The sequence below is a fragment of the Psammomys obesus genome, unplaced genomic scaffold (genome assembly GCF_907164565.1).
Source record: "Psammomys obesus unplaced genomic scaffold, mPsaObe1.curated_primary_1811, whole genome shotgun sequence".
Lineage (NCBI taxonomy): Eukaryota > Metazoa > Chordata > Mammalia > Rodentia > Muridae > Psammomys > Psammomys obesus.
The window spans coordinates 8,624,355-8,640,952 of record NW_026596088.1 but is presented as its reverse complement, the minus strand read 5'-3'; the positions used below and the strand labels follow the sequence as shown (position 1 = coordinate 8,640,952).

The window sequence follows — 16,598 nt, the reverse complement described above, 5'->3', positions numbered from 1 at the left end:
GTGGCACTCCCCTGCATTTTCAGCATGGGGCCGGGGGGTTCGGGGGGGGAGGAACCAGGGCAGGGGGATTTGAGTGTCAGGAGACCCGAGACCCTGTCTCAAAACCCCTGGAAAAAGAAAAACAAAACCCTGCAAACCAAATATCAAAACAGTATTCCCAAAACCCTTCCTTGCAATGGGTGGTTCAGGATGGGGCATTCCCAGGACCAGACCTGGAGAAATGTCATGCTGAGTTTGGCCTGTGCAAGTGACTCAGCACTTGTTGGGGCCTGGGTTTCTTTAGGGGTGATGAAATACTCTCCAGTCGATTGTGGTGACGGCCACACAACTTTGGCTGAAGGAACAGTCATTGAATTGTATGTCCTGAATAGGTTTATTGTCCCCTGTGTGGATTATGTATCTCTACCAAGCTGAGAAAACAAAAAATGACTCAGCAGTGGGCTCTCTCTGTTCAGATTCCAAGTTCTCAGGGGGGAACCAGGAGGCCCAGCCTCAGACCTGTTCTGGGGCAAGGCTTTTGTTTCCTTTGTGGTAGGCAGCAATCCTGGTGAGGGGTGAGAGATGAGGGGTCAAGGGGCAGAGCTGCAGAGGCTTCCCAGATCCCTTACCTGGGCGCCTGATCCCAGGACAATATAGTCAGGGCCTCCTTGTCTGTGCTCTGTGTGGCCTGGATATTTGTCATGTAAGAAGACTGGAGAAAAAAACCCCAAGTTTCCAGTGAAGCAGTTGATGTTGATCGTTGTTTGGAGATTAAATGAGGTGCTATTTACCACCTGCACACGCTTCCCACGTGCTGCAGAAGTGGCTGGAGTCTCTCTGAAAACCACAAGCTTGGGTTCAGTCCTGACCCCATGACCTCATAGCTCTTGGAGATGGTTTCGTAATTCCTCCAAATTTCACCAGTCATCTTTCAAACATGTTGTCAAAATGACCACCTCGCAGGCCTGCTGTGTGGGTTGAATGAACTCCTAGCTGTGAAAACATGTTGTAAACCAGAGCCTCCTTCCCTGGAGTTATAAGCTGGTGACCACAGGGTGGAATCCAGCCTTCGGTCACACTTGCTTCCTACAGGATGATGGAAAGCACTCGGGACGAGTTTTCCACATTAAAGCAAACGGGGGCTGGTGGCTCCCCTTGAGGAATCAGCTCCTGCTGTTCAGGCTTGGTATTCTGTGACTTGTTCAGGTAGACACGGGAGCAGCTGCCCCGAGCACACAGGCTGTGTGCTTCCTCCCCGGCTCCCCTAGGCATCTAAAGACACGTTTAAAACCTCACTTCAGTTGCCAACCTGGCACATGGGTATCGAGAGAGCACCCTCGGCTTCATTGCTTTTCCTGGTGTCAGAGGCTGCACTTGGTGGGGTACAGTGATGATCACACAGTGAAGGGTAACTGCAGTTTGGAGGGTGGGGTCAGAGGTCAACATCAGCATCTTTCTTGTTCCTCTCCCTCAGTTCTTGAGACAAGGTTTCTCAATGAGCCTGGAGTTCACCTATTAGGATAGAATGGTTGGCCAGCTAGCCCAGGATCTACCTAGCCATCTCTCCTCCCCAGCACCATGGGTACAGGCACAGGTACACATCGCTTTTGGCTTTTCCATGGGTGTTGGAGATGTAACTCAGGTGCTCATTCTTGCACAACAAGCATTTTACCTCCTGAGGTGTCTCTAGTTTTGACCCCAGGAACATGCATTTACTCGGTGCTATGCCAGAGCCCTTCACTGGCACTTACATAGCTTCTGAGAATCCTCCTCAAACCCTGTGAGGTAGGAATTAATGAATCTGTTTCACTTACAGACACTTAGAGCTAAAAAGGCTGTGCCTGGGGCTGTACAAGCACAGCAGAGATTTGAGTGTAGATTTGTCTCCTCCAGGGTCGTTGACAAATGATGAGCCTAGAGAGTCTGCCATGTGCTTTGCTCATGAGCGGTTAGCAGCTCGTCACCCTCCTCAGGGAAAGTAGCATTAATATAGAAGCACCTCTTACCTGCTATTTCACATTCAGTTTTCAGTTCCCAGCACCCACCCTCTATCTAAATATATTAAACAGAAAGCTCCAGAGACTCATACATTTTCAACTACGTGCCATTCTGCATAGTGGTGACATGCCACCCTTTCAGGGATGTGAGTCTTTGCCTGTGCAGTGTTACCCGCTCTGTCATTGTCAGGTCGACTGTCAGTGAACACACACAGCTTTTACTTCAGTGCCCAAAGCACAGGAATAGCAGTGCTGTTTGAATCTGCCAGAGAAGCCCTTGAGTGGGTCCTTTCTGTGAAAAGGTACACGTTTTCAGTTCAATCGGAAAAGAAAAACATCTTAACTTTTGTTATAATATGTATCGTATGCTGTTAAACTCATTCTAATTTACGATGAGTTATTGCTAGTCTCTTACTGTGATGGTTAGATTTCATTGTCAACTTGACAATTAAATCTCGAATCACCTGGGAAGGTGATCTAATGAGGGGTTGTCTAGATCTGGTTGCCCTGTGGGTGTGTCATGGGGAACGAATTACCGTAATCAAGGTAGGAAGACCCAACCATTGTGGGTGGCACCATTTCCCTAGCAGGGAATCGAGTACTTCACTGGAATGACGAGCCTGAGCCAAGCCTAGTGGCCATTAATTCATGGCTCTGCTCTTGGCTGTGGATGTGAGGTGACCAGCTGCTTCAAACTCCTGCTGCCTTGACTTCCCCGCAGTAATGTGCTACAACCTGGCTTGTAGCCAAATAAACCTGTCCTTTCTGAAGTTATTTTTGTCAGGGCATTTTTCTCACAGCAGCAGGAAAGGAACTAAGAAACTTACACTGTCAAATTTATAAGTTAAGCTTTATCATGGGTATATATGTATGAAAAAAAAATCATGTCTGTAGGGTTAGGTACTGTGTGGTTTCTGGTGTGGCTGGAGTCTAGCCTCTAAGGGTTAAGAGGGACTTTTGAATTGATGATTGGCTCCTCAGGTAAGAGGGAGGTTCCATGTGAGTAGCCGAAGCCAGGAGGGGATCAGATGAGCCACACCCGAGCCACAGCACCATGATTGGATTTTGTAGGAAAACAACCCCCCTTCCATGTTTACCTTGTTCAGATTTGTTCCCTCTCACATAACAGCTCTGTGGGAGAAGTGGGGAGGGTAACGGGGAGGAGGGGTTACTGTTTGAGAATTGTATTTCACTATGGCAGCAACGTGGAACATAAGCTCTGCTTCTGAAAGAGCTTTCAGAAGCTTACAGTCACTAACCTTACGTAGATCTTGGGAGTGTTTTGTTTGCTGATCTGGAAATTTGTGCTTGTTGGTCCCTAACTCCCCATTCCCCCTCCCACCTTCTGTAACAGCCATTCACCCCTGGAGCCATTAATTAGACGGTTTTAGATTTCTCTAAATGAACTCAGGCAGTGCTTGTACTTGTGACTGGCCTGTTTCACTTAGCATGAGTTCTCAGGCTTCACCCATTTTGTCACGTGTTACAGACTGTACTATTGAAGGTTCCCTGGCCTTCCACTGCATGCATAGACTTCCTTTTCTAGTCATTCATCTGTGGAAATAGCACATAGTTCCCACACCTTGGCCCTTGTAGCAGTGTTGCCATAAACACAGGCATGCTAGTATCTCCTCCAGAACCTGGATAGATACCCGACAGTACTGGTAGATGCATATTTAGCCCAGTATTTTATGAAGCGCAAGAGAAGGGGTTCAGTTGTTCAGGGGTATAGAGTAGGTGGCTGTCTATTTCGGTTGGTTATCTAAGCTTTTACTCAAGTGCGTGTCCCATCCCAGAAAGCATCATATTTTAATCACATGGAAATTGATATGCATAGGCAAAAGAGAATAATAAAAATAGAAGATTTTTTCCTAAAAGTTCACTTAGGGGACAGAGTTTATCTTACTTTGCATGTAACCAAGCAAGCTTGGGCTGGATTGGCCTCCTACCTTCCATACCTGGATAGAAACTATTAACAAAAGCAGAGTTTTCTGTGGTTTTCAGGGGAGAAGAGATTGATTTGTTTAATTGAAGTGGGATGTACAATGCAGGGTTTTTTTGGGGGGAGGTATCCTAGCTGGCCAACACATTGCTCAGTGCATCGTTAGGAGAGGGGGGTGTGGAGTCCCCTGTGTCTCACCGCTGTCTACAGAAGCCTCCTCCGTGGAGTGGAACATTCTCATTTAGCAATCTTCGGTGGAATGAATAAAGTAGAACTGGAACATCAAGTTCAGTGTCGTGGTTTCAGACCCTTAATTTTGTGTTGGGATTTGCAGGAACCAGAAGTGTTAGGATCTGTTCTCTGGCCCTGAGCATTGAGGCTGCAGTGGGGCGATACATTTTCTCATCTTTTCCTCATTAAAAGCAGCTATAGAGACAGCAAGAAATCCACAGTCCAATTCACCCTTTATTTTCTGTCATCCTAGTCCATAATTAGCTACTAATCTGAGACTTGAAATGCTCCCTACAGAAAAAGTCAGGCTTAATATTCAACACAGTTAACTCCATCTGAGAAAATTCCAGGCACCACTGCTTCAGGGTCTTCTAAATACCTCACTCATTGGATTAGATACTTTTGTGGTTTTAGGCATCATAGACACACACACACACACACACACACACACACACACACACACACACACACACACACGAGTTGCCAAAGAGGACTCCAGGTCACTGCCCATTGGCTCTGTGGGTATGGTGAGAGGTTCTGCCTGAACAAGCAAAGGCCAGAGTGAGCTCCCAGGTGGTTAGAGAAGCCATGCCAGAGAAGGCCCACACCTTTTCAGCTGAGATTAGAAGGAAAATAAACTCTTGGTGCAAGAGGAGAGGGCTCCATGGCAGGGAACACTTTGAATGAAGGCCTAGAGGTCGGAGAGAGTGCTGTGCACACCACAGGGACTGGAAGAAAGCCACCAGGATCGTGAGGCTGTCCAAAGCTGCCGGGGAGCAGGGAGACACAGGTACCCGCACTGACAGTCTCCCACCTGCTGGGGAGCTGTCTCTTCTCTGTCTTACCTCCCATCTCAAGGCCCTTCTTTCCTGCTATGCTCCCAGCCCACTGGTGTTCTGGCTCCTTCACACCCAGACTTTACTGTTCACTTAATCATATATCCCTCTTTTGATGAACCAGCCAACCGTTCATATATGTGCACTCAAAACATTGAACCAAAGTGGACAGTAAGGCACAGAGAGGTGAAAGGTCACTGGCCAGAAGTGACCCTGCCAGGGCCCAAAGACTCATTGCTGCCGTCTCTGCTGCCTGAAGCTCAGCTTCCTGAGAAGGCCAGCAGTCGCTTCTCACATAGTCCTTCTCCCAGGAACTGTGATGAAGTAGGAATTTCTGAGAGCAGGGACTGCGGAGGGACAGCGTCAAACCCTTTGTTGGGTTAGTAAAGGGAGGACTTAGTTTCTAGTTACCTCTCAGAAACCATCTCTTCGGTATTGAGTTGTTCCATCTAGGAGGGAGGCTGGCCAGGGAAAGCCAGAGATCTTCCTGCTGGAGCTCCATCTCAGTCCAGCACCCCTTTTTTGTTTTAGTTTTTTGTTTGTTTGTTTGTTTGTTTTTCTTAAAACAGCACTGGGAGAAGAATCAGTTGAAACTAGCCCTTGCTCGGCAGGTATGAGGACCTCAGCTTAATTTGCCAGCACCCATGTAAAAATGGGGCATGGCTATGGATGCCTATAATCCCAGCCTGGAAACAGGCTGTCTGGGCAACCAGCCTGGCCAAAACAGGCAGCTTTTTGAGAACAGGCCAGTTCTCAAGGCAGTGTAAGTCAGAGAGCAATATAGAAGACCTCCATCCTGCTCTGGCCTCTGCATGCCCAATTATAGCATGCATACCTGCACAGCCTCACATGCTGTGTAACATGTATAGACATGGGGTTGGGGAAGAGGAGGAGGAGGAGGAGAAGAAAGAAGTAAAAATTCGTGTGAACTGGGGTTTTTAGTTCAGTTGGCAGAGTGGTTCTTAGCGTGCAGGAAGCCCTGAGTTCAATAACCTGTCCCAAATAAGACCAGGTTAGGCTGTACATTCCCATAATCTGTGGGAGATGAAGGCAGGAGCATCAAGAGTTTAAGGTAGGGTGGTGGTGGCACACACCTTTACCACTAGCACTCTGGGAGGCAGAGGCAGGCTGACCTCTGTGAGTTCGAGGCCAACCTGGTCTACAAAGCGAGTTCCAGGACAGCCAGGGCTACATGGAGGAAACACGGAGTTGGGGGAGGGGGTGTAAGTTCAAGGTCATCTTCTGGTTTGTAGTGAGTTCAAAATCTTGAAACCCAGTCTCAAAAAGGGCAGAGTGGGTTGAGTAGCAGAGATAGGTAAATTCCTAGAGCTCACTGGCCAACCAGTCTGGCCAAATTGTTGAGGTCCAGGTTTAGTGAAAGATCTGTCTCAGAAAAAGCAAGATGGAGAGTGGCCTAGGAAGACACTTAATGCTAACCTCTGGCCCCCACACATAGATGCATTAGCACATATCTGTGTACACACAGACTACGCACACCACACGCACAAAAAAAAAAAAAAAAAAAAAAAAAAAAACCAAAACAATAAAATGACCAGCTTAATATTACACACAGATTGAAACCACTGTGTTGCTTTAAAGGGTTACTGGCCTGGGATGGAGCTCAGTTGCTACAGTGCTCACTTGCATGCACAAAAGCCCGGGTTCTATCCCAGGTACTACAGAAAACCTGATGCAGTAGGAAGTAGATGAATGTACTCCCCGAGTGTACTCAGGAAGTGGAGGCAGGAGGAACAGAAGGCCAGAGTCATCCTTAGCTGTGTAATAAGTTCAAGGCCAGACAGAGATACATGAGACACCGGCTCAAAAAGAAAAATCATCTGCCTGTGCCTGGCCTCAGCTATTGAAGCACCCTCAAGTATTAAAACATATGTCTCGGCCACTGAAACACAGAAAGTACACGGAATTCTCATACAGTCCCGTGGACAAAATCTGTCACCTTTTTTGGTTACAAGCTGAAGCCCGCAGAAGTGCTCACCCCAAACCATTCCCCGAATTCCACTGCCTGTGGCCCCACCTCTCTGACAGTGTCTTCCCTGGTTTCCCACAGGGTGGAGCATTAGTGCTGACATGAAGTTGCTGGAACATTCAGACTGTGATCTGTTCCCAAGGTGGAGCCCTAAATTAAAAAAAAAAAAAGATGTATTTTAGTATCCACGTAGCTGAACAAAATAGCCTAGTTAGAAACAGCTGCAAGCAGAGGACGGCTGCCGCTGGGACCGGCTGGCAGGCAGCCTCGCCTGGGTGGCCCACACGTGCGCAGCTCAAACTGTTTGGATGTCTGAGCGTCACGCAGCCTCCTTCTTGCTCATACAGTAGGAACAGTTCCCATAGATATGAATGGCTTGTGTACCTCCCAGGTTTCTCCGGCCAAATCTTCAACCCTAGGCAGTACCACTGCAAATACAGTCGTCCAGATGAGGCCACTGCTGCCCTCCCCACTGCGGGAGCCCCGAGCCTGTGCTCTACTCGGCCACCCCGTGCACAGCTTTCTCCTCTGCACACAGACATGTCCAGTTCACCCAAAGAGGGGGGAGCCAGCAGGAGGCATGCTGCCAGGGCTGTAATTTTGAGTCCCCTCTGTGCTTGGCAGCATGAGCTGAAGCCACTCGCCCTCTGTGGCCCACTCATACCCGTGAGGCCTGGCTGGTGATTGATGGTGGGCTGAAAGCACCGCAGCCGCCTTCAGAGCCAGTTTTGTAGCTTCCTCAGTGCCTGGCACCTGGGAAGTGTCAACAAAAATATGATTTACTCACCATGATTCTTATGTGCCCTACCCTATGCCGCTCACTATGCCAGGGCCAGGGTACATGCTCACACCTGGGCATACCAGTGTGTACTCCTGGAGGCACCATTCAGAAATCTCGGCTGATTGTGTTAGTAAGTGCTGAAGGGGCAAAGGCAGGAGGATCATGGGTTTGAGGCCAGTCTGAGTTATACCTGGCTTAGTGAGTAAAGTGCTTGCATGTGGACCTGAGTCCCAATCCCCAGCATCCACAGGAAAAGCCAGACATGGTGGCAGAGCTGTGATGCCAGTGTGGGAAAACAGACACAGGAAGATCCCGGGGCTTTGCTGGCTGCTCAGTCTAGCCAGTTGTGAGCTCCAGGTGAGAGAGCCTGTCTCCAAGCAAGGTGGAAATCGATTGAAGAAGACAACCAACTTTACCATCTATTTTCCACGTACACATGTGCCACATTCACAAGTATCCACTTACGCGTGTGTGTGCGCCCACCTGTGTACACACACACACACACACACACACACACACACACACACACACATACCTCCAAACAAAAACCAGGATCCAGTGTGCAAGTGAATAGATCTGGCAGTGTGTGGCAAGCACAGATGCGGTAGATGTAGTTCCTGCCTGTTTGCAGGACACATGTAGGTCACCCAAGATGTGACTGGGCAGTTCTCTGAAGCAGTAAATAAGATGGCTTCTGGTGGCAGGATGTGCTGAGGTGGGGAGGAGGGGGAGGCAGCAAGCTGGGCCTGGCATTCCAGTCTTGTAATCCTAGTTACTCGGGAGGCAAGCATCATAAGATCAAGGCCAGCTTGAGCAATGTAGTGGGGCTATCTCAAGAAATACAAAAAACAGAGCTTCCCGGGCCAATGAGATGGCTTAGCAGGTGATAACCCCTGCCACCAAGCCTGAGGAGCGGAGTTCAATCCCCCACACCCACCCGGTAGTAAGAGAGAACCAACATACACCCTAGCTTGTGCATGATGGTGTATACAGACGCACGCGATCACACACACACAGAGTAAATAATAAGTGTAATTCTAAGGGAGAGCGGCTTCCTAGCCATGGAAGAGCATTTTCTTGTTGACTGACAAAGCTGTCACCATTTTAACTGATACTGGATTGGGACCTATACAAGGAACATTCTTAACTCTTCATCTGGGAGGTGCCAGTTATTTTGCACACACTTGTCAGTGTCAGGGAGAGTGGCCTTGGGAGACTCATCTGGCTTCCAAACCACCCAGCAAGCAGGAGACACAGCCTGTGGACTGGTGTGCCTGCGGAACCCACGCTCAGTGCCTGTCACCTCGCAGTTGATCCCGAGCTATGCTCTGCCCATAGCCTTGCCCCTCCAGGCAAGGCTGCAGCTGTGTCAGGCAGCCTCCAGCTGCAGGCCTTTGGGTTCCAGCAGTGCCCCTACCTGCCCCTTGCTTTCAGCCTGGGATAAGAATAGTGTCCTGCTGGCACCAGGCCCTGGCGCCTAGCCTCACGCTGGCCCCAGCTGTGCAAATAATCCTCTTTTCCGCCTTCTTTTCTTAACCTGTTGGAGTGTGTCCTGCTAAGACCCAGTGCTGAGCCAGGCCTAAGAATAGGAGAGTTATGGCTGGACCCAGGGAGCAGGGATTGTGTGTGAGGGTTGGTGGGGCCGGCTGCACATTCATTTCCTGCAAGTAAGGACTGTAGGCACTTTCAGAAGGAGATCCACAGTTTGAGGATGGAATTGAAACCTGAGCGGGGCTGTATTTAAAGTCAGTGCAGTGGCTTCTGCCATGTCGTCTGCTGAGGACCCACAGTCTTCCTTTTGTAATTAGACAAATGTGACTCTCATCCACCACTGTGCACGAGAAATAAGGGAGTGATCATGGAAGCACCAGCCATTGAGCCGAGAGGTGATTGCCTGTCATCCCTTGGATGGATCCAAAAGGGAGGCTGTTGCTCATGCCCTAACCTGAAGCGCATGATCACTGGGCGAGCTGCTCTTTCTCTCTGTGCCATTTGCCTCGGCCTGTGAGTGGCCCTGCCCTTACAAAGCAGCCGGGCACCATGATCTCGACAGCTGCTCCAGGAAAGCACTGGGTTAGCAGGCAGTTTACCGCTCTGCTTCCTGTCTGGGTCCATCTGTCATGTTTTTTTCTCCCCCAGGACCATCCAGAACACGGAGTCCTGTTTCTGGTCCGAGAACTTCTCAATGTGATCCAGGACTACACCTGGGAGGACAGCAGCGATGACAAAATCCGAATCTACACCTCCGTGCTGCACCTGCTCTCGGCCATGAGTCAGGACACCTACCTTTACCACATAGACAAAGGTAGCGGCAACCCGCCGCGCCCTCAGTACGCCCCCATTTCCTGGACAGCAAAGGCACTGTTTCACCATCTCTTCTTATATTTGTGTGTATGTGTGTCTGTGTGTGTATGTGTGTGTGTGTGTACTGGGATTGCAGACTTACCCTTGGGTCACTGGAGTAGACGAGGAACATCACAGGCTTACCCCCCAGTCTGTGTGGGCCTTGGCATGGATTCTGTAGCTTGAGCTTATGGGGGAGCAGAGGCCAGCAGGCGCTCACAGTCCAGCTGCTGGGAGGAAGGGGGCAGTCTTGTTCACTCACTTGCTCCGTGGTGGCACTGGTTTGAGAGCAGCCTCCTTGTGGTGCCCCCTCCAACCCCTCCAATTCCTTTTCTTTACTACTTCTAATTAATTAAACCCACACAGCCTCACATTGATCACACAGTCTCATCTGATCCCAGACAGGCAGGAAGAATGGGTGTAGGGCCGTCCTCCGCTGTAGGATGTCAGAGGCCCAGCCTGGGCTACCTAGCAAATACAGCCCATGTTTAGGATCTCATGGCCCAGCACTGTCCCATCCAAGCCCTCACTACTGCCATGGGCTGTTTGCTTGTCTGTGTGGGTGGGCCAGGGCAACCTTGTTTCTAGTGGGTCCTCAGCTCCTATCCCAGATCCTAGGACAGTGCAGACCTCACTCAGTAGCTGCTGTTATAAAAAGTTTTCTCTGGGGAGACACACACATCTACCTGCTCCTTAGAAGCCCCAACAACAACCCAAAGTGTGATTCCACCGAAATTCTCCCTGGGGAACCAGTGGACTTATTGACCTTTCTTACGGAGCATGGGTGACCCAAGCAGCCACACTGAGAAGTCTTCAGCCGGCACAAACGATGGTTCCCTATAGCTTCCTACGTGGAGTTGCCCTTCTTATGTCCGCGCTTGCTTCAAGTGCTTCAGAGAAGACACACTAGTATTTACCGGTAGAGAGGGAGCCTGCCAATGGCACGCACGGTAGCCGGGGTTGTGGGCCGGTGAGTCTGTGTGAGAAGCAGGCAGGTATCCACCATCGTGGGTTGGATTGAACTCTTCTGGCGTCCTCTGAAATCAAAAGCTGGGGAACATACGAAGCTCTCCTGTTCCAGAGAGCAGCCAGAGATGAACATAAAGCATCCCTGGTGTTTTCTTTTCTCAGTTGAATTGTGTGCAGATCCACCCGTTCTCTCCAGAAGAGCCAACACAAACTACAGCGACTACGTAAAATAAAGGACGATAATTTTTATAGTTAGTTCCTGGGAAACCGCGCATAGCCGCATGGCTGTGTGTGTGCCTGGGTGTGTGCGTATGCGTGTGGAGGACAGGTGTGATGTCAAGTATCTTATGCTCTCCACTTTACTTTTTCTCACTGAACCTGGAGCTCACTAGTTGGCTTGGCTGGACAGCCCGTGAGCTCTCGTGACCCTCCCCCCCCACACACTCTGCCTCCTTCTGTCTTTGCACTACATTTGCAACCACACCTCGATTTTTCACACAGGGAGGCAGATGTGAGTTTCACTCTTACATGACTGGCGCTTTGGGATCTTCTCAGCTCCCGAAAGGGGCTTTGCTTTCTTTTTAGGCAGGGTTGTTCTGGAACTCACTGTGTAGACCAGGCTGGCCTTGAACTCACAGGACCCTGCCTCTGCCTCCCTCGTGCTGGGATTAAAGGTGTGCGCCACCATGCCCAGCTCCAAAGAGTCATTTCTTAAGAATTTCAAGGCCTGACTTTTCTTGGTCTTGGAAAGTGTCTCTCGAACACCTACCCATTTCTGTAGCCCACATCCAGGGACTGTTTCTGTGTAGTCACTGAGAGATTGTCACCTATTCCAGAACAGGACTGTCCATCTGCCTCCCCCCCCCTGCCTCTGGCACATCTGCAGGTAGACCCTTTTGTCTTTTGTTCTTCCTTTGTAGAACAGGGAGGTCAAACTGGGGGCCCTTCTGTGTTTCTTATGTATACCATCTCCTTCTAACTGTGGGGGAGATGAGATCCTCCCCAGTTGTTCCCTAGGGACGGTAACACAAGGGTACCAGGAAAGCACAGCTACGTCTCAGCAGGTAGACGGAGAGCTTATTGACTTGCTGTCTGAACAGGACTAGATTACTGCTCTGTGCCCTGCTGGAGGGTGGGGCATAGCCACCCGAGTGATCAGGTGCCACACACTTCCTCTTCCTGGCATTGGTCTCTGCTTCCTGCCACCTAGGCACCTGGCCAAACAACACTGCACCCAGCCATGGGGACATCGGCATTGGGCACTGGGATGGAAAAAGTTAAAGGATTAGTTGAGAAAATGGGAGCAGAAGCTCATGCGAGTGTAGAGGGAAGACATAAGCTCCAAGAGGCAGAAGCTGGATCTTTGTCGTTTATGAAGGCTCTTGTAAGCCAACCAGAGAGGAAGGCCTGTGGAAATGGCTCAGTTGGTGAAGCATTTACCATTAAAGCATGAGGACCTCTAGGAATGCAGAGACAGGTGATCCCTGAGGCTGGTTGGACAGGCAACGTATACTAACAAGTGATTTCCAGGCCACCGAGAGACCTTATCTTTAAAAAAAGAAAAAAGTGGACAGTTCCTGAAAAGTGACACTGGAGACTGCTCTCTGCTCCAAATGCTTGCATGTGTATCTACGGAAATGGAGATCAGTCCTGCAGAAACAAAAGCAAACTGAAGTGTTCTGGGCCCTGTACAGGGAATGACGTCAGCCATCACAGGCAGAGCCACAGAGCTATCCTCTGATGCGCAGGTTGCTTGAGATTCGTGGTTCAAGTGAAGACCCAAACAGACCAGAGCAGACTGCATGCTGTCTCTCCTACCCAGCAGAGACCGGGCTCTTTGAAAAACGCAGGGCAGAAGAAGTCATCCTTGGCTGACTTTCTTTCTCTAGGCTGTGGCTGTCATAGGAGGTGGACAAGCAGAGGTTTTGCTAAAGAGCTAGACACGGTGGCACACACCTGTAGCGTCAGCACTTGGAGGCTGAGACAGGAGGATTGCCCCGAGTTAAAGGCCAGCCTGGGTTACACAGTAAATTCAAGGCCAGCTTGAACTATATAGAGAGATGCTGTCCTAATGAAAGGAAGGAGATACCTTCAGGCATAGAAGCTTTGGGAGTAATTGGCCTGAGGAATATGATGGCAGGCACGTGTTCCATCTTGTGGAGCAGGCTTTAAGTCCAATCAGGAAGTGGTTGTTTGCTCCCTTAGCATTTATGCCACTATTGGCACTGTTGGGCATGTTAGTCATTATTGTACTCTCAGGGTTCACATCTGGGTAACACTGTTGAATACTTATCTTCCCTGGCAGTAGAAACAGAACCTTCTAGAACTATAAAGCTAATCCATTGGTTTTGAGGGTCCCAGGGCAGGCAGCTGGGTGCAGTCGATAAGTGCTTGGGTTTGAAATCGGACCACCCAGTTTACCATCTTAGCTAGGCCTGCTTCTCAGTCTCAGTTTCCCCACTCATTAAAAATGTACATGCCATCCCTTTCTTGTGCTGGTTTTGTGGACCCTTCCATAACAGCGAGAGTGCTTGCCACAGTACCTGGCAGCTGCTGAGAGGATCGCTATGATTACTGCTGTGCCCTCCAGGTGTGGCCAGTGGGAGGGTAACTTCCACACTGCTGGCCTCAGGCCCAGACTGTTGCTTTAGGCCAGATGTCAGATGTTTTCTTAGTGAATCTGAAAGCCAGTGGGTCCTCTTGGCCATTCCTACACACCCTGCAGGCCTTCCTGCCATCTGCCAATCTCATGTGACATGCTGCTCTTGTGTGTTCACCCAGTTGATTCCAATGACAGCCTGTACGGGGGAGACTCCAAGTTCCTGGCTGAGAACAGCAAGCTGTGTGAGGCGGTGATGGCGCAGATCCTGGAGCACCTGAAAACCTTGGCCAAGGACGAGGTGGGTGCCTGCCCTTTCCACCAGCCACACACTCTGGAAGCCCCACAGCGGGGAGATATGAAGTGCTCCGTTGTGTAAGGCAAACAGTTTGACTGGATCATGGTTCCCAGTACTTTAGGCGCTTGGCCTTGGCTGTCTCTGCCTGCACAGGGCTTCCCCAACATCCTATTTCAGCTCACTCCAGCCTCTGGTACCCAAGAGTCTGCTCTCAGCTTATAAAACAAACAAAGAGGCTGGGCACAGTGGCACGCACAATTCTAACATTCAGAGACTGAGACAGAATGGTCACTGGTTGTCTTAAGCAGTGGTCTGGGAGCCAGGTATGGTGGCACACACCTGTAATCCCAGCGCTCAGGAAGGCAAAGACAGGTGGATCTCGAGGCTAACCTGGTCTACAAAGTGAGTCCAAGACAGCCAAGGCTCCACAGAGAAACCTTGTCTCAAAAAAACAAAAAACCCAACCCAAAACAAACAACAACAAAAAACAGTGGTCTGGGATATAGCTCAGTGATGAGCATACACAAGGCCCTGGGTTTAATCCCAGCACAGGATATGTTATGGTAACAGTGTGGTATGCAAACTTGTGATCCTAGCATTTGGGGGTGGAAGCAGGAAGCTCAAGAATTCAAGGGTATTCTTTGCTACACTGAGAGTTTGAGATCAGCCTTAGGCTTCATAAGGCTGCTTCTAAAAAAAAAAAAAAAAATCAAGGCTTGCCGGGTGGGGTGGTGCATGCCTTTAGTCCCAATCCTGGCACTTGGAGGCAGAAGCAGGCAGTTCTGAGTTCAAGGCCAGCATGGCCTACATACTGGATTCTGGGAGAGCCAGGGCTACAAAGAGACCCTGTCTCAGTCAAATAAATAAAATGAGGCCGAAGAGATGGCTTGGCACTTGACAAGCCGGGTGGGGATGGCGCACGCCTTTAATTCCAGGGCTCGGGAGGCGAGGCAGGAAAATCTTTTTGAATTCAAAGCCAGCCTCAAGAAAACAAAAACAAACGACAAAGAAGAAGTACGCGATGACCCAACACCCACCTGGTGTCTTACAGCCGTCATTTCAGGGGGTCCAACACTTTCCGAGATACATGCAGACATAGAAGCAGAATACTCAGATGTAGATAAGATAAATACCTAAAAAAAAAACATTACAAAAATAATAAACAAGGAGGGAGGGGGAGATACAGATGCACTGGGCAGTGAGCTGACAGTGAGCATGACAGCCTGCTGCCTCCCACTTTCACAGTACCCGTTTCAGTTCTTCAGCTGGTAAGCCGAGAGCTGGGCCCAGCCTGCCGCCACCCGGGATCAGGGCTGGAGGTCGGCTTCCTGCTGTTGGGAGCCTAGCACTCAAGTATTCTGTTTGTCCCATGCCCTCTTGCTTGGGAATCCCCCTGGCTCCAAAATTGTCCAAGAGGTCACGTGACCGATTGAGTTCTGCTTTAATCGTGAGCTAGAAGTTGTTTGGGTGTGAGATGCTGGGACGTGGGCCAGCCCCCTAGAGCTCCCTGGAAATGACAGTTCTCACAGGAAAACAGCTTTTTTTTTTTTTCCTATGAAAAACCTGTGGAGAGCCTCGGGGTTATGAGGCACTATCTGGCTTCCCTTAAATTCAGTTGCCGTTCTGGCTTCACTGTCTGCCAGCACGCCTTCACATCCCTGACACATCTCAAGTGACGTCGTTTATAATGGGCTGTGGCACTGGAAACCCAAATTGAATGTTTTAGGATAAAATGTTATTGGGGAATTTGATGAGGGAGGAAGAGCCAATTAGAGTTTGTGTGGTATGGCTGCTTAAAAACACTCATTCTCTTCAGTGAAATGTAGTTGAAAGACCTCTCTCAGGGGAGACTGTGATATTTGAAGTTGAATTTTCTGAGCTTAATTCTCTAGTGCAGCCGAAAGCAAGTGCCCTGTTGCCCCAAGCACCAGAGGGGAATGGGTGTCCAAGGGAAACAGCCTTGCACGTGGCCTGATGACACCCAGGAGACCAGGGCAGGCCACAGCTGACCAGTCAGCAAGTTGCATCCAGGAGGTGACAGGGGCCCCTCCTGCCGTGCTACCTCTGCTTTCCGTGTGCCTGGGCACCCACACCAAGGCCTGCTCCTCCACCACATTCTTCAAGTGGCTCCTGCTTCCCCACCAGGGGACCAGTCAGCATGGCATGGGCTGCAGGCATGAGTATGAGTTCTGGAGTTGAGCAGCCTGAACTCAGGCCTTTCCTCTGAGCCTGCTCCTGAGCTTGCCTGCAGAGGGGGTGTTTTTGCCATCTCAACCAATGGCCATCCCTTAGGAGCAGCTTCAAACCCCGCCTATCTGTGGTTGGCTCATGTGGCAGGGTCAGAAGTCAGCACTGGCTGGGCTGCATGTCTCTGTTTCATGAGCCCAAAGATAAGGGGTTAACTGAGTTGACGCTTCCTGGGGGACACTGGGAAAAACCTGCAGCTGTGTAGTGGTAGTCTGTAGTCATTTCCTTGTCAGCTGTTGACCAGGCAAGGCAACTTCTATAAGCTGCCTGTTTCTCAGGGCTCTTGGCCCCCTTCCTCCATCTCGAAAGCCAACAAGGTCAAGTTCTTGTGCTCTCAGTCTGGCTGACCTCTTTCTGCCTTCCCTTCCCTTCCCTTCCCTTCCCTTCCC

The 16,598-nt window shown here is 50.0% G+C and overlaps 1 protein-coding gene and 1 pseudogene across 1 annotated transcript in view; both read left to right on the top strand.

Moving 5' to 3' along the window:
• The window catches only part of Vps35l (VPS35 endosomal protein sorting factor like), a 101,200-nt gene that overhangs the window by 82,427 nt on the left and 2,175 nt on the right, over window positions 1–16,598 (top strand). The window contains exons 28-29 of the mRNA XM_055627537.1: window positions 9,893–10,058; window positions 13,847–13,965. Of these exons, the coding sequence (XP_055483512.1) occupies window positions 9,893–10,058; window positions 13,847–13,965 (285 nt within the window). The remainder of the gene's footprint in view (window positions 1–9,892; window positions 10,059–13,846; window positions 13,966–16,598) is intronic.
• Window positions 8,789–8,896, top strand: LOC129691548 (small nucleolar RNA SNORA24; annotated as a pseudogene).